Source organism: Caretta caretta, chromosome 7 (assembly GCF_965140235.1).
Source record: "Caretta caretta isolate rCarCar2 chromosome 7, rCarCar1.hap1, whole genome shotgun sequence".
In the NCBI taxonomy this organism is placed as follows: Eukaryota; Metazoa; Chordata; order Testudines; family Cheloniidae; genus Caretta; species Caretta caretta.
Window position 1 is genome coordinate 35689536 of NC_134212.1, and position 27386 is coordinate 35716921.

At 45.4% G+C, this 27386-nt stretch overlaps 1 protein-coding gene across 6 annotated transcripts in view; it reads right to left on the minus strand.

Annotated features, from left to right (window-relative positions):
* Positions 1–27386, minus strand: part of FBLN2 (fibulin 2) — a 190902-nt gene that overhangs the window by 40875 nt on the left and 122641 nt on the right. For all 6 annotated transcript variants that reach the window (XM_048858461.2, XM_075130531.1, XM_048858460.2 and 3 more), the window contains 2 exons: positions 20310–20439; positions 8433–8619 (listed from right to left, as the gene is read on the minus strand). In XM_048858461.2, coding sequence (XP_048714418.1) covers positions 8433–8619; positions 20310–20439 — 317 coding nt within the window. The remainder of the gene's footprint in view (positions 1–8432; positions 8620–20309; positions 20440–27386) is intronic.

Genomic DNA, 27386 nt, shown 5'->3' on the forward strand with positions numbered 1-27386 from the left:
TTTATTTATCCATAGGAACATAACAAGTACAGTAACCAGGGTTAAAATGACAAAAGCCTAAATGCATTATCCTGCATTGGCCTTTCCTTGCCAGTTCTAGGTAGGTGAGGCAGACTGTCCAGGAAGCTTCTACCTCTCAGTCTGATTTCCCCAGTCAGTGTCTCTCCCATTAGTTCACTGGCTTTTTATCCATTATTTTCTTTCCTTTGTCTGATTTGGGACCCTGCACCTGATTCAAACTGGTCTATATGTTTCTCCATAGGGCATTAGCGGTAGCCACCCATCAAGTATTGTTCCTCTGAGCCCAGGCAATTGAATTAAAAACCTAGGTAGTTGGGAAGAGCTGGACTTAATTCTAAACTGGCCACAAGAGAACCTCTAAACCCACAAATATGCACACAGTATTCATAAGAATACTATCAATAATTTCCTATTCTTCACAGTCATCTATCCATATATCTACTAATAATTTTAAGAAGAAATAAACATTGAGAGATGATCAGAGTAATCAGAAAGAAAAGGAGTACTTGTGGCACCTTAGAGACTAACCAACTTATTTGAACATAAGCTTTCGTGAGCTACAGCATCCGATGAAGTGAGCTGTAGCTCACGAAAGCTTATGCTCAAATAAATTGATTAGTCTCTAAGGTGCCACAAGTACTCCTTTTCTTTTTGCAAATACAGACTAACATGGCTGTTACTCTGAAAAGAGTAATCAGAGCAGTTCCTATTCAAGGCATTACTTCTGTAGGCATGCTCTGTATGTATAGTACCAACTGAAAATGACCCACACAATTTTAAAAAATCATGTTATAGTAGTATGCTGAGCATGGGTCAGAGTATTTCTTTGGGATTAATATGCATCTGTGATCAAGGGTCTTCAGCCACATTTAGGGTCATCTCCTCCCCCCAGCCACGTATCAAATCCTCCAGAAATGTCCTGTGCCTTGATTATATTGCTTGATTTGTCCAGAGATCTCTCTCTATAAGGCTGGAAAGCTCCCGTTTGCTACTCCTGGAGAGATCATAGTCTAAGCCTTAGCAAACCTGCAGTGGTGTTCCCTTTTGGATCACATAAGTTTCAGTAACTTATTCTGTGGTTTCACAAAAATAAAATTCAGAAAACCTAGAGATTCTAATGCATGTTTGTGTGTGCTCAGATATTCAATGTTGCGTTCCATATCATTTCAGTAGTAAGAAACACTACTGACTATGAAACAAACACCTTGTTTTGTTCCTAGCACCTTATGTTTCAAAATCACTTAATTCCAACTCTTTGAAAACTCTTGGGGTTTTGTTTGTTTGTTTGTTTTTAAATAAAAGCTGTCATCTGTGGGATATTGTAAGAAGAAGCATTAGTGATTATACTGAATCCTTAGCAACATAAAAGAAATGTAAGAATGATGCCTAATGGCAACACCATTCATAGTTTTTTTTTTCATAAAAAATCCTCAGCCCACAAAGTTTAACAATAAGACAATTCCCATATTGCACTAAAGCAGGGATGCGTCAAGCCAATCAGAAAGGGGGGAAAATGTGCTTGCTTCAGATATGCCTAGTGTACCTACAGTAGGTGAACAATCAATGCTCTCTTATCCTTTTTCCTATTCTTTCCTCTTTGTCGCTTACAAACTGCTTTGGCTGGATCAAGTGCCTGAGAATGAACAGCAAGAGCAAAGGGTCACACATCTATTCATGTGCAGAGCCAGAGTTTTAAAAAAGGGCCCTGCTAAGAAGCACGAGCAGAAGAGAATTTTCTGAAATCCTACAGATAGTTTGAACAGATAACCCTAATGCATCAAAACTACTATTTTAACAGGTGTGTCCCTTTAAAGGGGAACTGTTTATGAGCGTTCTGCTTGTGGAAGATATTTTAATTTATTACACAGACAAAATATTTACCTAGCAGATGTTTTCTTTCACCAGGCCACTTCCACTTGTTGACTGAAAGTGCCTCTCTTTCTAATAGGTGTAGGGTATAACGTTACTAAGGATTTAAAGGGGTTTTGTTGTATTTCTGTATGAGTTTTGGTTTGGTACTTAGAAAAATAGTTTCCTTTCAATAGGTCTGTTTCTTTACCAAGTATTTGTTTAAGCCAGTTCCACTAAAATACATTACTATGCTTCCCATTATGTAAAAGTTAATTAAATGTCAGAAAAATTGAATGCCACGTTAATTATTTTATGCATTTTAAAAGAGTAATTTAGGAAGGATTAAAGTAAAATACAGTAATTCTTCAGTTGGACTTGTCAGGCCCAAATTAAGACCTTAGAGGAGAGGAAGAAGAGACAGAGCTTGAGCAGACTGAGGGTGGAAGCATTATGCCTACCAAGTACACGTGCAGACATAATGGGTCTAGGAGTGATGGGGCAGCATGCTCATTGGTACCCCATCTACCCCCTCTGAAAAGATGTAACCTGTTATCCCAATGCAGCTCTCCAGGACCCCGATTCAACAAACCATCCCTATTTAGCAGAGCACTTCAGCGGGTCCTTAACTTTCACCATTCTTAAATCCCATTAACATCAACAGGACTTACATTTAAGTATGTGCTTAAGTGCTGTGCTGAACTGGGGCACAGATGCTGTCCAGTGCCTGGCAGGGGCTGGACAGGGACAATAGTCATGCCTCCAAACATCTGGCTCTGGGTATTTTGCTCTGCCAATAGCAAGCCCTTGCCAAATCCACATCCATATGCTTAGGGACAAAGCTGGGAAGCGAAAGCTCCTTGCTCCCGCCCCTCAGCCACACAGTGACCTCTGCTGGGGCAACTGTGAATTACACTAAAGTAATAGTGATTTCCACCCCCCCCCCCATGAAGTTTATTGTAACAAGCCAAACAACATGTAACTATTTAAAACTGGACTAGTTACAGCAGAGAGGCCTCAAAGGAGTAGAGTTTTCCCCCCTCATAGCTAGAGGTGCCAAGTCTTGTCAATTCTACTCTACACAAAGGTTGACAGAAGTTGGCATCACACTAGGGTGACCAGATGTCCCATTTTTAAAGGGACAGTCCCGTATTTAAGCCCTCCTGCAGGTGTCCCGATTTTTCTTAAAAAATGGACAAATTGTCCCATATTTTCTGTTCCCCCCCACCAGTACTGGTGGGTCCTGCTGCTGGCCAGATCCCTGCTCGCCAGCCAGCCACCCACCATTGGTGAGCGTGGGGGTCCAGTAACCGACAATGAGAGTGGGTGTGCAAGCCTGGTGGCGGGGCAAGGCTGCAGCGTGGCGGGCCGGCCACTCCCTCTGCTGCTCTGTCAGTGCAGTCCCCACTGCATGTCAGCTCTCAGCCAGCCGGGTCTCGCCCCTTGTCCCGTTTCTGGCCGGCACTGACTGCGCTCTGTGGTGGCTGGCGAGTGTGGGTGCCGGGCAGTGGCCGGTTATGCGTCACCTCTGCTGCCCACCCATTGGCCTTTTATGTGCTCTCCCTCTCGCTGTCCTCTCACTGCTTTGCCCCTTCACGCCCCAGCCCTGGTGCTTATCCATAACTACCCCCCCTCCCTCCCACCAGCGGGGCACGTCTCACTCCCAGCACTGTGCAGAGAACCAGCACCTGGTCAGAATGCTCAGCTTGCCAACAGCCTGGCCGGCAGGCTCCTTCCTTCCCACACTGCCTCTGGCTGGGCTAGCACCCCAGGAAAGCTCAAAATCCTCTGGCCCCAAGTGCTGGCAAGGAGGAGCCAAAACCTGCATGTTCCAAAGCCCCGTACAGCATTGGCACAGAGAAGCCTCTCCACCCCTCAGCTAAGCTCTGGAGTCAGGGCCGGCTCTAGGATTTTTGCTGCCCAAAGCAAAAAAATTTTGGGCTGCCCCCGCTTTTTTTTTCATGCCCCCCTGACGCTGGCTCTGCCCCAACTCTGCCCCCTTCCCAATCCCTTCCCCAAATCCCTGGCCCTGCTTCCTCCCCCGGGCGTGCTGCATTTCCCCCCCCCCCCCCATTGCTTCCCGCGGCTCCTCCCCTGCAACCTCCTGCCGTAGCTTACCTCCGCTCCGCCTGCTCCCCTGAACACGCCGTCACTCCGCTTGTCCCCCCTCCCTCTCAGGTGAGGGAGAGACAGCGCGTTCAGGGGAGCAGGTGGAGCAGAGGTGAGCGAGGGTGGGGGGGAGCGCAGGAAGTAATGCCCCCCCCGGTAGAGGAACTGCTCCCCACCCCAGCTCACCTCCGCCGCCTCCCCTGAGCGCGTTGCCGCTCCGCTTCTCCCCCCTCCGTCCCAGGCTTGCAGTGCGAAACAGCTGTTTTGCGTGTGGGAAGCCTGGGAGGGAGGGGGAGAAGCGGAGTGGCGGCGGCGCGCTCAGGGGAGCAGGCGGAGGCGGAGCGGAGGCAATCTGGGGCGGTGGGGACACATTTCGAGGGGGGGGCACATTTCTAGGGGCGGCATGGCCGGCCCCAGAATGCTGCCCCTAGAAATGTGCCACCACCCCAGGCACCTGCTTGTTTTGCTGGTGCCGGCCCTGTCTGGAGTGGCAGGGGGAGAAGCAATTTCCAGCCTGTTTGTGCCCCAACCCAGTGGCTCCACAACAGCCCCCCTGGGCAGGGGCTTAGCTCCCTCTTCACTCACTCCCCTCTCTACCCGGGTCCACCCCCAGGGAGCATGGGGCTGCTCCGTCCCCTAGGCATCCTCCGCTGCTGAGCCACCTCTCTGGCTGGGCTTGCTGAAGCTCCTGCAGTCAGGTTCCCTGGGCCCTGGTGCACAATGCATCCTCAGGGCTTAACCCCTTCCTGCCTGCACTGTAGCAGAGTGAAGCGGGGACAGGAGGTGGCTGGGTTATGTCGGTGGCCAGCAGCAGCCTGGAGGAGGTGTTAGCTGCCTTCTCACACTGTAGGCAGGAAGGGAAGGGAGCTGCTTCAAGCCACGGTGGATGGGGAGAAAGACACAGGCCAGGTCATCCCTTCCCCTCCCCCTCTGTGGCTGGAAGCAGCTCCTGACCTGTCCCTCCCACACAGTGCCAAAAGGCTGCTGCTGGCCACATTCTGGTATGAACCCTGGCAGAAATCTGGGGAGGGTTGTGAATGTGAATGTGAATATGCATGCCCCTCCCTCCATGTGTTGCCTCAGGAAGACCCGGCACCAGGTACCAGGAGAGGCGGGTCTGTCCCGGAGGCCCAGCCAGGCATGGAGGGCTCAGAGCACCAGGCAGGGAGGGTCGGGTCGGTTGGTCACCTTCCCATGTGAGAGAGATGAACGGGAGTGTGTGTGTGTGTGTCACCACTCCCTGTGTGAACCCTAAAGCTTTGAAGATAAGAAGGTAAATAAAAAGAATCCCACTCTGCAATATTACTTTTCAACAGGGGCTCAGTCAACCTGATGTTAATTTGAACGTTTGTACTACATAGTTCTGATTGATTACCATTGAACTTGCTTGAATACGAATAATTTTACCAGGTGTCCCGTATTCAGCATAGGGAAATATGGTCACCCTACATCACACAATCCTGAGAACTCAAAGTGAAGGTGAGGGGTTTACAAGTAACAGGGGACTTTGTGTCAGGTAAAGAGCTTCAGATACAGAACAAACCAAAGCTTCATCCTTCTACCAACCGTCTATTGCTTGCAAGAGCCACAGTTTTTAAAAGAAATGGGCTGGTAATTAGATGTGTGCAAAATTCAAAAGTGTTCATTTGTGGGAACTTATTTGTGCACAAAGGTTTGTTATATTTGTTTTGCCCAGTCCTGCTGTAGGGGATGGCTATTGCCATATAAAAAAACTAATTTTCTTTGCAGTTTAAGATTTGAAGCTCTCTTCACTTGGAAGGGACCCCTTCTTGTTCAAATATACCCATACCCAGCCAAATTTCACTCCAAAAGAGGAGTTCACCAGAATGACTTTTCCTCCTCAAAAACAGCTCAGTTTGAGTACCAAGTGAAATGCAAAGAAAACCAAAGCACAAACTTAGAAAACTAGTACAAATATTTTGCACATCTCTATTAGCAAGATAAAGCTAGAGATACCTTACTACCACCTCAAGGGAAAACAGCTGATCTGATTAGACAGCATGGCACAGGTAAGGACCAAGATCTTCAGCTGCTATAAATCAGTGTAGCTCCATTGATCCTAAAAGAGGATCTGGCCAAAACCCAAATTCTTTAAAAATATGCAATGGATTTCTGCAACTTTTCACATGCTGTACCTATCTGAAGAATCAAACTATTGTTGCATCAGTGTGACTGTTCTGGGCATTCTTAACAAAATATGAAATTATTATTAAAGACATTGGTACGCAGAGTTCCTTTTTCACTCTACTTCTGATATGCTGTTCAGCAAACAAGGTTCTTTAGGAGAGACTTTCGGAGATTTTTTGGGTCGGAATTTCCAGGAGCTTTGAAAACTTTCACATGAAAGCACTGAGAACATCAGGGTCACATTTTATACCATCTTACTTTTTAAATTCCCATGTACATCTTTCGCCTTCCTTTAAAAAACAAACAAAAAAAAGAAGCGCAGTGTATTTTTTTACATACTATATGCTAATACTCTGGAAAAAACCAAGTGGAGAAATAACCCCCTGTCCTTTGCCCCCGGTGAAAATGTACACAAATGTTGTCATTTCCCTCAGAAATCTTTAAAACATCGTGTCTTTAAAAGCTTTCCACTCTTTAAAAAGAAAACACATAAAAGCCTGTGTGTTCTAGATTTCTGTTTCTTACTGAAGTTCCAAAGCTTTCGAATGTCAGAAATGTGTGTGTAACACAGCACTAGCTGCACTAACCAGTCCCTACACTGGTTTAAAACAGAATCATTCCACGTACAAATTGGGAGAAGAGAATGGGCAAGGATTTGAATCCAGCATGCTAGATGGCTATCCAGAGGGACAATTACTTGTTAGTTACGTGTAACAGGTGTTTGGTACTTCATGCTGGAGAAAGTATAATCTAGTGGTTAGAGAAAGGGACGACGAGTCTTGACTCTACCATTCTGGTCCCTGGTTCCACAACTCTCTCACTGTGTGACCTTAGGTAAATTCACTTAACTGCTTGGTGTCAGTATATTTGTTTTCAAAATGGATATAACACTATTTGCACAGCTTGCAAGGACACTAAGGAGCCGCATTAATGTTTGTAAAAAACCTTGAGTCCCTGACTGACAAGTGTTGTGGTATTTAATGCAAAACAAGGATAGGCCAATATGTGTCCGTTTTGGTTCATCTGCAGTTTGCAAACCTTATTCAAGAGGTTTTGTTTGCACCATAAACCAGTGGCCAGATTGTTTGGAGCAAACTCAGGGCTTGGCCACACGGAGACTCTAGGGTATAGCTACAGTGCACAAACCTGCTGCACACTAAGTCACTGTGTGGACCTTGCTACTGTGCACTAAATGTCCTGTAGTGTGCTTTGACCTACTGCAGTCAAACTGCACTACGGAGCTTGCAGCATGTGGTAGCAGAGTCCAAAAGGCCAATCAGAACGTGGCCTATGAGTTGCTACCCCTATAAAAAGGCACCCACCCCCACCTTTACCTTTGCAGTCTTCCATGGGAATGACCCACTGCCTTTCAGCCAGCCTATTCCAGCACCAGTGACTCTGGGGAGCACTGAGAGGCAGCTCCACCAATCTCCTTTGGTATTTCGGTATGGCTGCTACCTGCCAATTTTAAAAGGATCTTTTGAGGGCTCAGAGCTGCCCATCTGCCTATAGCAAAAAGGCAGGAAACAGATTGCCCTGCTGCTACCATTACATTTACTGAGCCGGACAGACAGGAACCCCCAGCCTCTTCAACACCATTTGGTAGGGAGCTACTTGCTTCCACTGAAGGTGGACTCAAGGGAGAGGATGGGGAGAAAATGTCACTAGTGATGCCCTAAGTCTGCATTGAAGAGGCAAATGCTTTTTCAGTGAAACTATTCAGCACACCCTGTAGAAACTACTTGACTTTACATCAGTGTTGTGGCAAGCAACAAGGAAACAAGAGGACTGAGACCTTGGTTAAGGCTTTGTGGGCATGGAGAGTTACTCTTGACGAACTCTGTGTAGATGCTCTTATTACAGAATAAGAGTGCCTTACTCCAGATTTGCCTAATACAATGGAGTTAATCTGCTTTAAATTCATACCCTACCTCATTCCAGATTAACTTGCACGTGTAGACAAGCCCTAAGCATTAGTAAATATTTCCTTTGCACAGAAAGGAACAGTCAGTCCTATTTGGCTCAGTGAAAGTGTTGGGGGTAACCATTCTGGACAATCTAGTAGGTTGCATCATCCAACCTGGCAGCTAATGAAATACCAGCAGATAGGTGGGCACCCCAAGGTCAGAGGCATCTAAAATTTCTGACCCAATTCAGTCCATCTCTGGTCCAAAGGAAGCGCTTTATTTTTGATTGAAAGTGAAACCAATTGTACTTCCACAGTATCAGTTTGGGGGTTTTTTTGGTCTTGAATGAAGAAACTGCTCATCTGTACAACTGCCTGTAATTAAAACCAGGGAACCTACTTCTCTCAGGTGTCACTGTCGGCAGAGGTTCGGGATGCCTTTTTATTTCTGGAGGAATAAGATGATCTTCTCCTTCACAGCATGACAGCATCACGTGGTTGCAGGGATAGCCGAGATTTGGGTTGGACTCACAGGTTTGCCCCTCACTTTTTACCCTCAGTCCCAGAGTGCAGCAATCACAACATTGCTGTAAAGAAAGGAGACAATTAGCAGCCTAGTTTTTTGGTGCCTGTGTTATATATAAATAGAGGTGGGCCCAAGCCCCAGAATTGAGTCGATCTGAACTTCCCCCAGGAGCAAGGATGTCTGAATCAATGGTTAGGATTTAGCCAATTACAGAAATGGGATCCTCACTCCCTGCTTATTTGGCCTGTCTAGTACAAAGAGGGCAACTGAAGTTGGATGGATATTGAAATCTAGCTGCAATGTGGACTTCAGTTACTGTTCACATGGAAGCAGAAGGCAAATGCTGTAGGAACATCTGCTCACAACAGTTGCATACATTAGTCATTGTTTTGGATATATGTTAATACACCACAAACTAGATGTGGAAAATGTGTAGGTTCTTTAAGACCATCTCAAATGAACATACAGAACCTTAGCCAGCAATCAGTTACTGTCTAGTAAATTGTCAGATATCTTTTTATAAGTACCATGCTTCATAGAGCAAGTTACCGTTTCATTGGTCTCACATTAGATTTGTCTTTATGTTGGATTTTTGACAAAACTGCAGTAGCAACAGTAAATGAAATAGTGCTCCTTTGACAGCTTGGGCTAATTAAATACATAGGAGGGAAAATGACTGAATGCATATTGGAATCTGCACGTTTAGCCTTCGATCGCTAAATATAATACCATTTCACAAACACCCAAATTAAGTGAATTTACCATTATCACATAATTAATATTTCTGTCAACGTACTACCCAGTCTTTTGCAATGAATCCTACACACTAGCCTACACAAGAAGTTAGCCAGCTCTTAATAAGGGCTCAAATAGCCAGTTTGAGATGAGGTTAGAACAGCACTGCTAATATAATCAACTTTTTCTTTCACAATAAGATTGTTAATTTATCGTAGGAGGTGATGGTAGTTACCCCATGGCATTCAACTTATGATCCCTTTGCAAAACCCTAAACTTCACTGTGACACACTGAGCACTATATTTACCAAGTCCACAAATGAAGGAGACTACTGAGGGCTAGATTGTCCCTGGCCTTTACATCGGTTTATAGTAAGGGAAGACGGTATAGGACGCTGTCCTCCTTTAGCACTCTGCATAAGCACCAGGAATACTCAGGTGAACAGAGACTGCTCCCTCCAGACACCTATTGTCCAGCAAATGGACTCTGGCTTTTGTATTCCCGGACTCCCCTGAACATGAGCCCACATAGCTGACAGCTGCAGAGACGGGATTAGGAAACAGACCAGAATGCATTGCTAAGAATTGCACCCGTCCTCCCCTTCCATGGGTCATTTAGAAGGGATAACACAGATTGTGGTCTTTCCCTGCACACTGGGGAGATGAGGGAGGATTCGTTCTGTCCTGGGGCACATCCCTCCTGGAGTTTCCCTTGCGGTGGGGTGATTGTACTGACCTTTACTCAGGGCTATATGCAATTTCCACAATCAGGCCATAAAAGTGCATGAGACAAACACAGAATCCTATACATGTTTAAGAGTCCTTTCTGAGCATTTCTCATGTTTCAGCATAATTAGCAGCTAATCAAGCAAGGAAGTGGAGAAGCTAACTCTCCCTGCTACACAGACCATAGGGAGATCACAGGTAAATGAAGATGCCCACCATGATGTGAATATTAAATAGCTGACCTGACACCTTAATAAGTACATTTAGATGCCCACATTCACAGTGAATGGTTACAAAATGCTTGACAGCACTCAGAATCTCCCTTCCTCTAGATAAGTGATGAGAGTCAATGTGTCCAGTTCTCATTTATACCTCTGCAACCCCACTGAGACTGCCCATATGAACTAAGACCAGGGAATTCAGTGTAGTTCAGCTGCAGACAGCAATCAGTGGCATGAAACAGAAGCCACATTTAAACTGGCACCAGCTGACAATGTCAGCAGAAATCCCAAAAACTAAATGAGGTGAAAACTGAACTAAGCTCTCTCTTCCAGAGCTGGTGGTACCAAACCAGTCTCCTATCAAAGGCTGGTTTCCTCCCAGCGTCATGCTGTGCCCGTTCACACACCATCCCTGTCAAACTTGGATTTTTCACCAGCACTGCTCCCACTATGGACAGGGCTGTAACAGAGAATCTGGGCTTTAAGGGCTTCCTCCAAAAGACCCACAAAAGGCAGTGCATGGAACTCAGTTTTTCTGCATCTGAAGAATGAAGGGCTGAGTCGCCTCTGTGAAGATTCAAACCTGCAGTTTCAGGAAGCCTACATATTTCATACCTGACGTTCAGGCCACAAAACTATTCCCCCTCCTTGCTCACTTTACTCCCTCGACTTCTCAGCCTTTGCTCTAGCACACCACATGTCCTAATGTGGCTTATACTACTATTTGTAAGAGCTTCAGAAATTTAATAGACGATCAAACACTGTACACAGCTGCACATTTAACAGCCACAGAGAAAAATCCAAAAAGACAGATTGGGCCACCTTTTCTAAAGCAAAGTCTGTTCACACTGGGTTTTTTTGGGTGGGCACCAATCTATAATTGCAGGCCCTACTCCTGCCATTGACAAACTAGCCTTTGGTACTACAGCGGCTAGAAGGTTTTGTCAAAACATTGCTTCCCAACAAAAATGGCTTCCCAACAAAAATGGCTTTTCAACAAAAATGGCTTTTCATTTTGTTAGCCATGTTCTACATTTTGTTTAAAACAAACAAAACCATTATTAATGACTTTGAATGGCCGCTGTGAATGACGATGAATAGTTATGGGGCCAGGGAGAAGGAGTGGAAATGACTCTACTGCCAGGTAGGTAGGCCATGCACCTAGGACATGGGAGACCCAAGTCCAAAACTCTGCTCCTATGACTGATTATTTACAAACAGTAGAACCGCTTCAACAGTAGTGACTGAGACAGTCCCATACCAGAATAGCCCAGTGGCAATGTGGGAGACGGAAGTTCAAATCCCTTCTCTACATCAGGCGGGACCTTCCACATCAGAGGTGAATTCCCTAACCACTGAAGTTGCTGCCTCTCCCCAGGACCATTCAGTAAATCTAGTCCTCATTTGCTTTTTTCATAGCTGCCAAAATCAACACGAAAAATTTTGAGTCAGGCTGAAACAAAGCATTTTGATTTTTTGTTTGGCTGAAACTATTTGGCAAACTTGGTATGAATTTGCAAATACACCTCTACCCCGATATAATGCGGTCCTCGGAAGCCAAAAAATCTTACCGTCTTATAGGTGAGACCGTGGTATATTGGGGTAGGGAGAGGAACCACTCCCCGCCCCAGCTCACCTCCGCTCTGCCTCCGCCTCCTCCCCTGAGCGTGCTGCCACTGCTCCGCTTCCCCCACCCTTCCTTCCTTCCAGGATGCCTCACCAACCAGCCGTTGGCGCGGGAAGCCTGAAAGGAAGGGAGGGAGGCGGGGGGAGAAGCAGAGCACTGTGCTCAGGGGAGGAGGTGGACCACACCACAGCTCTGCTTCTCTCCCTCCCAGGCTTACAGTGCCAATCAGCTGATCGTGGTGTGCTCGTGGGAGGAGGCGGAGCGGAGGTGAGCTGGGGTGGGGGGGCCGCAGCAAGTAAGGGGGTGGGGGGCGGGCAGAGGAACCACTTGTGGTAACACGAATTCAGATATAATGAGGTAAAGCAGCCCCACTCCCCGGAGTGCTGCTTTACCACATTATATCGCACCGCAGTATATCAGGGTAGAGGTGTAGTTTTGGCTCAACAGAAACTGCATTTGTTGGCAAATAACTATTTGCTGAAAAAAAGTCACCCAGCTCTATTCATCACTTCACATTCTGCTCCTCTCCAGAAATACAGTGTCTTGAAATGTTGGTTAATTGGGTTAGATTGTAAGATCTTTCAAAGCTCTTTTCTATATTCCTTGTAAAGTCTTTACACTTAGAACACTAAAAAAGCAATGGCCATAATGGGGGGGGGGGGAAGGGGGGAGATATAACTACAGTGACTCCTCACTTAAAGTCATCCCGGTTAACGTTGTTTCGTTGTTACGCTGATGATCAATTAGGGAACACGCTCGTTTAAAGTTGCGCAATGCTCCATTATAATGTTGTTTGGCAGCTGCCTGCTTTGTCCACGGCTTGCAGGAAGAGCAGCCCGTTGGAGCTAGCTGGTGGGGGCTTGGAACCAGGGTGGACAGGCAGTCCCCCATCAGCTCCCCGTTCCCCTAAGTTCCCAGTGCGGCAGCCGCCCAGCCAGCTACCAATTGCCAGCTACCAATTGCCGGCAGTTCAGCTGTCCCCCCCCACTGCCATGTGCTGCTCCTGCCCTCTGCCTTGGAGTGGCTCCCGGGAGCCTCCTGCTTGCTGAGGGGGGGGGGGGGAAGAAGGAGGCTAACGTCAATGTGTCCCCCTCCCCCCTGCTCCTGCTTACCCCTTCTCCATATAGGGCAGGGTGGGGATACAACAGGGCTCAGGATGGAGAGAGTTTGCTGGCCCTAGCTGCTGTCTCAACATGCTGATATACTTAAAAAGGCAGTGTACTTAGAGTGGGGTCAGCATACTTAAAGGGGCAATGTGCATCTCTCTCCCGCACACACAGGGTGTGTGTGTCTGTCTCCCCTCCCTCCATTCGTGCTGCCTTGTAGAGTGTGAGGCTATATTAATAACAATGTGTTAACCCTTGAGGGCTCAGATGAATGCTAGTGCATCATTTAGCAGTAAGACATCCCCTGGGAAATATCCCACCCTATGACTTCACCACCTCAACCAAGCTTCACAATCATCATTACTGTGTATAATATTAAACTGTTTGTTTAAAACTTATACTGTGTGTGTGTGTGTGTGTGTGTGTGTGTGTGTGTGTGTGTGTGTGTGTGTGTGAAAAATTTCCCTGGAACTTAACCCCCCCATTTACATTAATTCTTATGGGGAAATTGGATTAGCTTAACATCGTTTTGCTTAAAGTCGCATTTTTCAGAAACATAACTACAATGTTAAGAGAGGTTTCAGAGTAGCAGCCGTGTTAGTCTGTATCCGCAAAAAGAAAAGGAGTATTTGTGGCCCCTTAGAGACGAACCAATTTATTTGAGCATAAGCTTTCGTGAGCTACAGCTCACTTCATCGGATGCATTCAGTGGAAAATACAGTGGGGAGATTTATATACATAGAGAACATGAAACAATGGGTGTTACCATACACACTGTAACAAGAGTGATCACTTAAGTTGAGCTATTACCAGCAGGAGAGCAGGGGTGAAAAAACCTTTTGTAGTGATAATCAAGGTGAGCCATTTCCAGCAGTTGACAAGAATGTCTGAGGAACAGTGGGGGGTGGAGGGGGAGAAATAAACATGGGGAAATAGTTTTACTTTGTGTAATGACCCCATCCACTCCCAGTCTTTTTCAAGCCTAAGTTAATTGTATCCAGTTTGCAAATTAATTCCAATTCAGCAGTCTCTCGTTGGGGTCTGTTTTTGAAGTTTTTTTGTAAAAGAATTGCCACTTTTAGGTCTCTAATAGGGTGACCAGAGAGATTGAAGTGTTCTCCAACTGGTTTTTGAATGTTATAATTCTTGACGCCTGATTTGTGTCCATTTATTCTTTTACGTAGAGACTGTCCAGCTTGGCCAATGTACATGGCAGAGGGGCATTGCTGGCACATGATGGCATATATCACATTGGTGGATGTGCAGGTGAACGAGCCTCTGATAGTGTGGCTGATGGGATTAGGCCCTATGATGGTGTCCCCTGAATAGATATGTGGACACAGTTGGCAACGGGCTTTGTTGCAAGGATAGAGGAGTTACTGTATATAGTTTTCCCATTAGCATTTTCTATGACACCGCCAATGAAAGGAGAAGTGTTTGATTATAATACTGTTGAAACATCTTTCTTAATTTTCAAGAGATGTGATTCAGTAATACTATTATTGATTTTTCTTTCTCGTAGCAGCCACTATATCCTAGGAGCTTCGCAGACAGAATAGAAAGGCAAATTCCCTGCCTTGAAGAGAGTAGAGTTTAAAATCACTTCATTTGAATGAAAGCATTACATTAACATCTGCATAGCATGGAATCACAGTGCTGAGGTTTGCAAGTTTTACTACAACTAAGGGTATGTCTACACTATGAAATTAGGTCGATATTATAGAAGTCGATATTTACAAATCGATTTTATACAGTTGATTGCATATGTCCACACTAAGCGCATTAAGTCTGCAGAGTGCGTCCTCACTACCGTGGCTAGCATCGACATACAGAGGGGTGCACTGTGGGAAGCTATTCCACAGTTCCCACAGTCTCCGCCGCCCATTGGAATTCTGGGTTAAGCTCCCAGTGCCTGATGGAGCAAAAACATTGTCGCAGGTGGTTTTGGGTACATGTCATCAGTCGCCCCTCCCACCATGAAAGCAACGGCAGACAGTAGTTTTGTGTCTTTTTTCTGTATAGACGCCATACTGCTTTCAGCAGATGGTGCAGTAGGACTGCTAACTGTCATCATCCACTGCAACTCTGCTCTGCTGCTATTGTCTCAATAGCGAATTTCTCCATGTTGTCTGTCATGGGCTCCCGGGTATGTGTGTTCTTCCTTGGGAAGTGTGTTCGGTGCTAACCATCGTCCTCCATCGCTTCTGCTGCAACTCTGCTCTCATGAATCCACCTCACAGGTCCTCTCGTCGTTCTCTATAAATATCTATTCTTGTGGCATCCATCGTAAACCACCACTTCCGCTGCAACTCTGCTCTCCTGCAGATGCCATACCACGGAAAGCATGGAGCCCACTCAGATCACCGCAGCAGTTATGAGCATTGTAAACACCTCGTGCATTATCCTGCAGTATGTGCAGAACCAGAACCTGCAAAAGCAGGTGAGGAGGCGACGGAAGCACAGTGACGAAAGTGATGAGGACATGGACACAGACTTTTCTCAAAGTACGGGCGCTGGCAATTTGCACATCCTGATGGCAATGGGGCAGGCTCGTGCCGTGGAACGCTTATTCTGGGCCTGGGAAATAAGCAGAGACTGGTGGGACCGCATAGTGTTGCAGGTCTGGGATGATTCCTAGTGTCTGCGAAACTTTTGCATGCGTAAGGGCACTTTCATTGAACTTTGTGACTTACTTTCCCCTGTCCTGAAGCGCAAGAATACCAAGATGAGAGCAGCCCTCACAGTTCACAAGAAATGGCAATAGCCCTCTGGAAGCTTGCAATGCCAGACAGCTACCTGTCAGCTGGGAATCAATTTGGAGTGGGCAAATCTACTGTGGGGGCTGCTGTGATCCAAGTAGCCAACGCAATCACTGAGCTGCTGCTATCAAGGGTAGTGACGCTGGGAAATGTGCAGGTCACAGTGGATGGCTATGTTGCAATGGGATTTCCTAACTGTGGTGGGGCGATAGGCGGAATGCATATCCCTATCTTGGGACTGGACCACCTTGGCATCCAGTATGTAAACCGCAAGGGGTACTTTTCAATAGTGCTGCAAGCACTGGTGGATCACAAGAGACGTTTCACCAACATCAACGTGGGATGGCTGGGAAAGGTACAGGGCGCTCGCATCTTTAGGAACTCTGGTCTGTGGGAATGGCTGCAGCAAGGGATTTACTTCCCAGACCAGAAAATTACAGTTGGGGATGTTGAAATGCCTACAGTTATCCTTGGGGACCCAGCCTACCCTTTAATGCCATGGCTCACGAAGCCATACACAGGCACCCTGGACAGTAGTCAGGAGCTGTTCAACTATAGGCTGAGCAAGTGCAGAATGGTGGCAGAATGTGCATTTGAACATTTAAAAGGGCACTGGCGCAGTTTACTGACTCGGTTAGACCCCAGCGAAACCAGTATTCCCATTGTTATTGCTGCTTGCTGTGAGCTCCACAATATCTGTGAGAGTAAGGGGGAGATGTTTATTGCGGGGTGGGAGGTTGAGGCAAATATCCTGGCCACTGATTTACGCGCAGCCAGACACCAGGGCAATTAGAAGAGCACAGCAGGGCAACCTGCGCATCAGAGAAGCTTTGAAAACCAGTTTCATGACTGGCCAGGTTACAGTGTGACAGTCTTGTTTGTTTCTCCTTGATGAAAACCCGCCCCCTTGGTTCACTCTACTTCCCTGTAAGCCAACTGCCCTCCCCCTTCGATCACCGCTTGCAGAAGCAATAAAGTCATTGTTGTTTCAAAATCATGCATTCTTTATTAATTCATCACACACATAGGGGGATAACTGCCAAGGTAGCCCGGGAGGGGTGGGGGAAGAGGGAAGCACCGGGTGGGATGGTGGATGAGGGGAGGAGGGAAGGACAAGGCCATACTACACTTCTAAACTTATTGAATGCCAGCCTTCTGTTGCTTGGACAGTCCTCTGGGGTGGAGTGGTTGGGTGCCTGGAGCCCCCCCCCCCCCCCACGTTCTTGGGCATCTGGGTGAGGAGGCTATGGAACTTGGGGAGGAGGGCGGGCGGTTACACAGGGGCTGCAGGGGTAGTCTGTGCTCCTGCTGCCTTTCCTGCAGCTCCACCAGATGCCAGAGCATATCAGTTTGATCCCCCAGTAGCCTCAATATTGCATCCTGCCTCCTTTCATCATGCTTTTGCCACCTCTCCTCTTGCTCCCGCAACCTCTCATCTTGCTCGTCCCTCCTATCCTCACATTCATTTTCTGCTTTCCTGGACTCTGCCATTGTTTGCCTCCACCCATTCTACGGAGCTCTTTCAGCGCGCTAGCCTCTGGGATGGAGACGATGGGGGAATGTTGAAACATTTGCAGCTGCGGGAGGAAAAAAAGGGAGAGTAGTATTTAAAAAGACACATTCTAGAGAACAATGGGTAGACTCTTTCACGGTGAACCAAGCTGTTAACATTCCATAGCACATGTGCTTTCGGTACAAGGTCGCATTTTGCCTCTTATATTGAGGGCTTGCAGGTTTGGTGAGAGATCACACATGCAGGGCCAGGCAACAGAATTCGGCTTTCAGGAAGCCATGTTAAGCCACAGTCTTTCGGCTTCTTCAACCTTCATAACATGTGGGAATGGTTTCAAACAGCAGTGCCCTCTTTTCCCATACCAAGCACCCATTGGGTTGGCCATTTAAAATGAGGCGCTGCGGTTTTCGGGTTAACTACTCCCCCTCCCCACAATTCTCTGGGATGATCACTTCACCCCTCCTCCCACCACGTGATTAGTATCAGGAAAGATTCCTGCCAGCCAAACGTGAACAGCTCAGCGTGAATGCTGCCCCCTCCCCGCTCCCGTGTGGCTAAAAGCGAGGATGATTTCTTTTCAGCCACAGGCAAACAGCCCAGCAGGAATGGCCACCTCTGAATGTCCCTGGAGAATTTCAGCTTCATCCCCAGGCACGTTAACAGACTTTTCCAGTAGCTGTACTGGCCGCGAATGCATTCCATGTCTTCAGGGCAAATTAATCATTAAAGAAGCTTGCTTTAAAGCCATGCATTATATTTACAAAGGTACACTCACCAGAGGTGCCTTCTCCAGCTTCATGGTCCGGGAGCCCGCCTTGGGAGGGTACTGGCTCCAGGGTGATAAACAGTTCCTGGCTGTCGGGGAGAACAGTTTCTCCCCTTGCCTGTTGTGTGCTATCCTCCTCCTCCTCATCACCTTCTTCGTCCCCAAAATCCTCATCCCTGTTGTGTGAGACTCCCGCCTTGCAGGTGTCCACAGACAGGGGTCGGGGTAGTAGTAGGGGCATCCCCTAGAATTGCATGCAGCTCATCATAGAAGCAGCATGTCTGGGGCTCTGACCTGGAGCAGCAGTTTGCCTTTTTTGTTTTTTTGGTAGGCTTGCCTGAGCTCCTTAATTTTCATGCGGCACTGCTGCAGATCCCTGTTGTAGCCTCTGTCCATCATGCCCTTGGAGATTTTTTCAAATATTTTGGCATTTCATCTTTTGGAACGGAGTTCTGATAGCACGGATTTGTCTCCCCATACAGCGATCAGATCCCGTACCTCCCATTCGGTCCATTCTGGAGCTCTTTTGCGATTCTGGGACTGCATGGTCACCTGTGCTGATGAGCGCGCCACACTGGCCAAACAGGAAATGAAATTAAAACGTTCCTGGTGCTTTTCCTGTCTACCTGGCTAGTGCATCTGAGTTGAAAGTGCTGTCCAGAGCCGTCACAATGGAGCACTGTGGGATAGCTCCTGGAGGCCAATACTGTCGAATTGCGTCCAAACTAACCCAAATTCGACCTGGTGATGTCGATTTCAGTGCTAATCCCCTTGTCGGGGAGGAGTACAGAAATCAATTTTAAGAGCCCTTTAAGGTGACAAAAATGGCTTGTTGTGTGGACAAGTGCAGGGTTAAATCGATCTAACGCTGCTAAATTCAACCTAAACTCGTAGTGTAGACCAGGGCTAAGATACAAACGATCGGCAAAATTCTCCTCTTCACTTACATCTACACTAGGAGTGCTCCACTGGCATGGGAATACTATACTGGCAAAGTGGTGAAACCACCCCACCACAAACAAAACAAGCAATACCAGGAAAAGCACAGCTTTGCCATGTAATTGGGTCAACACAAGGGGCTTCTGCTGGCACGACTACGCTGGTCAGGGATCACACCTGACTGACATAGCCATGTTGGCAGAAGTCAACATCAACCTGGCCTTACTCACTGAGAGTTCCTTGTGTGTGAAGCAACCACAGTACAGCAATAGTGCTCTGCACTGCATATATGACACCCCCACAGATCTAAGAGTAGCATATTTGCCTTATTTCTGAAATAACTAAAGGCCAAAATCTACCAACAAATAGAGTTGTGAAAGTTTAATTGATTTCTCTGCATGTTTCTGAGGGCAGAATTTTGGCTTTAAACAAATATTATTTTGAAGACTTAATCATCCCCTAGAAATGATAAGCCTGCATACCTAATTAAACCCTTTACTACACAGTGGATGACCTTATATTTTCCTTACCAACAAATCAAGTTATTCGCAAGACTCTCGGATGCATTAGAACAGACAGAGCTAATAAGTTTCCTGCTGATACAATGGAATATTACATCTGGGCATACAAACACCTACATAAATTCTGATCAGTGTTTAAGGAATTCTGAAACCTTCACTTCAGGCCCAAACTGGAGAAACGTGCATAACAAATAAGAGACCAGATCCTTAGCGGGTGTAAACTGGCTTAGCTCCTTTAACTTCAGTAGAGCTAGGCTGATTTAGATTGGCTGAGGTTCTGGCACATGGTTCATTATTCGAATCACCAGTTAATAGCCCTTCTTTATTTATGAGAAAAAGCCTCTATAGTAATCTAAATATTTGTTTCTTGTCAAATTTTTTGTTTAGCTGGTAAATTAAACTGCTATTCAATAAAGTGTCTAAGCTGACAAATTGTTCAGTAATGGGGCTTTCAAATTATATCTTTGATTAGGCTTTTCCCTATCATTTTCTAAAATCTATTACCGCAGATAAAAAAAACTGAAGTAAACTTCTCCCACTCTCTTCCAAATGGAGAAAGCAATAATAATTAAAAAAAAACCCAGCAAATTTAATTTTAACAATGAGAGAGAAACAATACAAATTACCTCATTACAAAGTTTTACAAATCTCAGGCACAATTAAGCCTGAATGCAAACTACCAAAATATTTAGCTAAGTATGATTTCCATGCCTTATCCATGCAACTTTATAAATAACTAAACTCCATGACACAAATATAAAACACCTTTAAAAAAATTGCACAAAACTCAATACATCTGCATCAGAATAGGACTTGCAAAAGTACCAACGGGTCTTGCCTTGTAAAAAGATCCTTCACAGATACTGCTTTCATCAGGTCCGCACGAATCTCCTTCCTTGGCTGCGATCATGCCGGCAACACAGCTGTTTTCTTTTAAGTATGAGACACAACACTGCTTCTGAGCAATTCTGCAAAGACGGAACAGGGTTAAGTGTTAACTGGCATTCAAAAGGTAGTGCCATCAGGTTGCAAGACTATACAGTAAGAATTTGTATCACTGGACATAGAAATATATTCATTCCTAATATGTCATCACCTTTTTTTTAAACGTATATTATGGGCGACATCTTGTTGCCATTGAAGTCAATGGGAGTTTTGCCACTGACTTCACTGGAGCCAGGATTTCACCTGTTAAATTCTGTCTTAGATTGGAAAACATGACTTATAATGAAAGACTTAAGGAGCTCAATCTGTTTATCTTAACAAAGAGAAGGTTTGATCCCAGTCTATAAGTACCGACATGGAGAATAGAAATTTGATAGTAGAAAGCTCTTCAATCTAGCCTGCAAAGATATAAACAAGAGCCAATGGCTGGAAGTTGAAGCTAGACAAATTCAGGCTCAAAATAAAGTGCAAATATTTAACCTTGAGGGTAAATAATCATCAGAATGACTACTCCCATATTGTGGTGAGTTCTCCATCACTAGGCGTTTTTAAATCAAGATTGTATACACACACACACACTCTTACTCTCTCTCTCTCTCTCTAGTTCAAATAGGAATTAATTCAGGAAAGTCCTGTGGCCTGTGTTACACAGGAGGTCAGACTAGATGATCACAGTGGTCTCTTCTGACTTTATAATCTATCAATCAGCATTCAGATAACATAATGCCGGGCACTATATAAATACTATAGACCAATGGATTAAACCTCCTTCAACATATAGCAGTGGTGGGCAACCTGAGGCTCGCAGGTCGCACGCGGACTTTCAGGGTAATCTGCTGGCCGGCCGTGAGACAGTTTGTTTACATTGACCGTCCGAAAGCACGGCCGCCTGCAGCTCCCAGTGGCCGTGGTTCGCCATTCCCAGCCAATGGGAGCTGTGGGAAGTGGCAGTGAGCCCCCGCCATTTCCCACAGCTCCCATTGATCAGGACCGGCAAACCGTGGCCACTGGGAGCTGTGGGCAGCTGTGCCTGCGGGCGGTCAATGTAAACAAACTGTCTTGCGGCCCACCAGTGGATTACCCCGCACATGCCGTAGGTTGCCCACCACTGGCATCTAGTATTATACTCATGTTCTTAACCTTATGTTTTTGTGGTGGACCCATTTTCAGGTGATACAGGGGAAGAAGGGAAAGGATTTACTTTCTCCAGGCAGAACCCTTTATTGCTTATGACGGCCAGTTCCAGTGCCTAACACAAAGTACAAGAATTGTCCAATAGGGGGCGTCCTTGTAATCTCTGGCTACCAAGTGCACCCAAAGGGCGTAAACAAGAGGTGGGCAAACTACGGTCCACGGGCCACATCCGACCCGCGTTCCCATCCTGCCCGGCCCCTGAGATCCCAGCCTGGGAGGCTAGCCCCTGGCCCCTTCCCCTGCTGTCCCCGCTCCACTGGCGCTCTGGCCCGCTGTTCCTGCCTGGCAGTGCAGCGGCATAGCTGCGAGCTCCAGCCACTCTGAGCAGTGTGGTAAGGGGGCGGGGAGTGGTTGGGTAAGGGGCAGGGAGTCAGGGGGGCTGTCAGGGGACAGGGAGCGATTGAATGGGGTGGAAGTTCGGGCGGGGCAGTCAAGGGATGGGGAGCAGGGGGGTTGGATAGGGGGTGGGGTCCCAGGGGGCAGTTAGAGGCGGGGGTGTGGATAAGGGTCGGGGCTGTCAGGGGACAGGGAGGTTGGATAGGGGGCGGGGTCCGAGGGGGCAGTTAGAGGCAGGGATCCCAAGAGGGGGCGGTCAGGGGACAAGGAGTGGGGGGGGGGATTGGATGGGTTGGGGGTTCTCAGGGGCGGGAAGTGGAAGGGGGTGGATAGTGGGCGGGGTCCAAGCTAATTGGGGAGGCACAGCCTTCCCTACCCGGCCTTCCCTAAAGTTTCACAACCCTGATGTGGCCCTCGGGCCAAAAAGTTTGCCCACCCCTGGCGTAAACTAATCGTCTCCAACCCACAGTCTCACAAACATGCACTGGTTGTAAGGGATGTTGTTTTTTAATAGTCAATGGATAATAGCCAGTTAGCTATCCTTTACTGACAGCAAGTTCCAAGCCAAAAATGGTTGTCAATAAGATATGTATGATTATTACAACAAAGAAACAAGTCTCTCTGGAAGCAAACTCCCCCCTCCTTTTTTTGCCCCCTGAGAAAAAATATTTCCAATTCATTTTTTTTCCTGATGCTTGGAAAAAAAATTGGAAGGAGATGTCTCATATTCCTGTGCAAACTAGCCTGTGACTGCAACTTGGCCATTGGCCATTCACACTTAAAATGTCAGTGGCCAACTGCACCAGGTTTAAGTTAATATTTACATGCTGGACAATGTATGAATAGTGTTATCAGTTAATCAATGGCCTGTGGTTGAATAAAGGAAGATGATCTTTTTTTCCCTTTGTGTTTTGTTTTTCCAGTAATGTTTGCTTCTTGTTCCCATGTGAATTGCCAACGAGAAAAAAACATAGTGCTTTGTTTGAAATTTTAGTGGCTAATGTCCAACCATATTTGAGCACTGAATCTAATTTTTTACTGCCATCATAGGACATCTGAAATTTTATTGATGGCTATTATGGCTCTTTGAAAGCATCCAAAAGACCAACACTGAATGAAGTAGTTTTTTGGATGTAAAGCACCTACAATCCAAAAATCATTAGCTGCTGTTAAAAGGCCAAAGTCTGCATGGATTAACAGTCCTCAGAAATATAACATTTTGCCTTGAAAAGTTCCTTTCCAATACAAAAAGAGCAAAATGGTGATCCAGTGCTATAGGAAGTGCAATTGGTCATTTTTATACTTGTAACTTCTTTAGGACTCGTCTTCACTATGCGGAGATTGATGCTGCAGCAATTGACACACCAGAGGTCGATTTAGTGGGTCTAGTGAAGACCGGCTAAATTGACCACAGAGCGCTCTCCAGTTGACCCCGGTACTCCAGCTCCCCAACAAGATTACGGTAAGTCGATGAGAGAGCATCTCCTGCCAATGCAGCACAGTGAAGATACTGGGGTAAACAGACCTAAGCTATGTTGACTCCAGCTGATTAGCCCTCAACTGGAGTATTGTACCCAGTTCTGGGGGCCACACTTCAGGAAGGATGTGGACAAATTGGACAAAGAGCAACAAAAATGATTAAAGGTCTAGAAAACATGACCTATGAGGAAAGATTGAAAATATTTGGTTTGTTTAGTCTGGAAAAGAGAAGACTGAGAGGGGACATGATAACAGTTTTCAAGTATGTAAAAGGTTGTTACAAGGAGGACGGAGAAAAATGTTTTTTCTTAACCTCTAAGGATAGGACAAGCAGCAATGGGCTTAAATTGCAGCAAGGGAGGTTTAAATTGGACATCAGAAAAAACTTCCTAACTGTTAGGGTGATTAAGAACTGGAATAAATTGCCTAGGGAGGTTGTGGAATCTCCATCATTAGAGATTTTTAAGAGCAGGTTAGACAAACACCTGTCAGGAATGGTCTAGATAATACTTAGTCCTGCCATGAGGCAGGGGACTGGACTATATGATCTCTCAAGATCCCTTCCATTCCTATGATTCATGTAGCTGGAGTAGCATACCTTAGGTTGACTTACCCCAGTAGTGAAGACAAGCCCTTAGACATTTCACGATGGTTTAATTTTGGGTACTGTACCACTGAACCATTAGCTGAGCAGATAAAAGCTTTACCTTATGTACTCATATTTATTTCCTATTCACAAACCCATTCTTAGATGGCTAGGTAGGTGGATTGTTGGACTCTGGGAGCCCTTCTCAAAAATTCATGCTGGTATAACTACATCAATGTATTAAATTGATGCAAGCCTCCAATATAAACATGCTCCACTGACACAAAGCAAGGCTTGTGCCAGTGCAGTTCAACACGGTAACATATGTCATGGGGTTAGAAAGAAGGTCCTCGACGATCTGTAACTGGCTAAAAGATAGGAAACAAAGGGTAGGAATAAATGGACAGTTTTCACAGTGGAGAGAGGTAAATAGCAAGGTCCTCCAAGGACCTGTTCTGGGACCAGTGCTGTTCAACATATTCATAAGTGATCTGGAAAAAATTTTAATACAGTAAATTAGCCCTTGTTTAAAGTATTTAAGACATTTTAGCTAGATTTGACTTTTCTCATTGACATTATGGATATAGTATTGCATGTACCCCAATAATACCTAGGTCAAAATGGCTGCAAAGTTTGCAGGTGATACAAAATTACTCAAAACAGTTAAATCCAAAGTTGATTGCGAAGAGTTACAAAGGGATCTCACACAACTGGGTGACTGGGCAACAAAAAAGATTAAATTCAATGCTGATAAGTACTAAGCAATGCACATTGATAAACATACTCCCAACTATGCATACAAAATGATGGGTACTAAATTAGCCGTTAAAACTCAAGAAAGATCTTGGAGTGATCATGGATAGTTCTCTGAAAACATCTGCTCAATGTGTAGCAGCAGTCAAAAAGCTATCAGAATGTTAGAAACCATTAGCAAAGGGATAGATATTAAGACAGAAAATATAAATACCACTATATAAGTCTATGGTATGCCCACACCTGGAATATTTAGTGCAGTTCTGGTTGTCCCATCTCAAAAATGATACATTAGAATTGGAAAAAGTTCCACGAAGGGCAACAAATATGATTAAGAGTATAGAACTTCCATATGAGGAGAGATTTAAAAGGGACTGTTCAGCTTAAAAAAGAGATGACTGGGGGGATATGATAGAGGTCTATAAAATTATGAATGGGGAGAATAAAGAAATGTTATTTTCCCCTTCAAATAATACAAGAACCAGGGGTCACCCAATGAAATTAATGGACATCAGGTTTAAAGCAAACATAAGGAAGAACTTCTTCACACAAAGCAGAGTCAACCTGGAGATGCTGGGAAGACCAAAAGTCTAACTGGGTTCAAAACAGAATTAGGTAAGTTCATGGAGGATAGGTGCATCAATGGCTATTAGCCAAGATGGTCAGGGATGCAACCCCATGCACTGGGTGTTCCTAAACCTCTGTCTGATAGAAGCTGGGACTGGATGACAGGGGATGGATACACTCAACAATTGCCCTGATTCATTTCCTCTGATGTATCTGGCACCAGCCACTGTTAGAAAACTGGCTACTGAGCTAGATGGACCATTTTCTGACTCAATATGGCCATTCTTTATGTTCTTATCAATATAAACGGGATGGGTGTAAGCCCTGCTTTATTCTAGTGCAGCTTTATTCTAGTGCAGCGTGTCTATATTAGGAGTTTGTATTGGTTTGACTGCATTGATGTAGTTATCCCAGTGCAAATTTCCTTAATGTTGACAGGTTTTCAGCAGAACTTTTCTGTGCTCTAGCAGTCACTCCTTGTTAATTTATTGCTGTCATTTCTTGGCAGCCAGTTTGACCCACGTATTATTGGGATATATTCAACACTATATCCATAATGTCAATGAGAAAAGTCAAAACTAGCTAAAAATATCTTACATATTATAAACAAGGGTTGATTTACTGCTTAAAATGAGGAGGACTGGGGGGAGGGGGAAAGGAAGAAAAAATGTACACCATTATAGTTTTGGGTTGTTTTTAAACTTGTGACTCCTGGACATAGTAAGAAAAATCTCACTGTCTGGCCAAGCTAGGGTGACCAGACAGCAAATGTGAAAAATCAGGAGAGAGGGTGGGGAGTAATAAGAGCCTATATAAGAAAAAGACCCCAAAATCGGGACTGTCCCTATAAAATCAGGTTTCAGAGTAGCAGCATTGTTAGTCTGTAGCCGCAAAAAAATAAAAAGGAGTACTTGTGGCACCATAGAGACAAACCAATTTATTTGAGCATAAGCTTTTGTGAGCTACAGCTCACTTCATCGGATGCATGCAGTGGAAAATACAGTGGGGAGATTTATATACACAGAGAACATGAAACAATGGGTTTTACCATACACACTGTAACGAGAGTGATCTCTTAAGGTGAGCTATTACCAGCAGGACAGCGGGGGGTGTGGGGGAGAGAGATATGGGCGGAATAAACATGGGGAAATAGTTTTACTTTGTGTAATGACCCATCCACTCCCAGTCTTTATTCAAGCCTAAGTTAATTGTATCCAGTTTGCAAATTAATTCCAATTCAGCAGCCTCTCGTTGGGGTCTGTTTTTGAAGTTTTTTGTTGAAGAATTGCCACTTTTAGGTCTGTAATCGAGTGACCAAAGAGATTGAAGTGTTCTCTGACTGGTTTTTGAATGTTATAATTCTTGATGTCTGATTAGTGTCCATTTATTACCTAGGCCGAGCTAAATACCATGCCTGTATTATCTACACAGAGGGCAGGGCATGTTATTTCACACATCATTCCCAATGAGTGGCATGAACCCCCAAAAGTTGTGCATACTTTATACTAACCTTAACTTCACATCAATAAAAATAATTTCAATGCATATTTTTTCCATTCCCCACCTAGAGGAATTGTTTCATCATGGAACAAGCAAAAGTTAGGCCTGGTGGGTAGATGAATAGAAAACATCCAAGGAAAACCCAGGTGCTGCAAGAGGAGGTGTGGGTGATTTAGCTAGTAACACCACAGCCTTTGAATCTGTACTGATCTAATGCACCAGCATAGTGCTACGGGCCACTCATGTTGGGACACTCTAGCCTGTCCTCAACTGGTGTAAACTGACATAGCTACAAGCCCCATGGGGCTGTGCTCTTTTGCCCAAGTTGAAGATCTGGCCCTTTCATCTTTCAGCTGTGACACAAGATCAGGTGCACTTTTGATCATTTGCAAAAAAGTCTAGTTGTTAATAATTTGCTATCCTGGACACAATAGTAGTTAACGTGTAGAGTCTATGTTGTCCTGTATTTTTCTGGATACCAACAGAACTGAGTTAGCTGCTTCTTTGCAGGTACATGGTTGCCCATAGGTACTTACCGGCATTTTGACATACAGA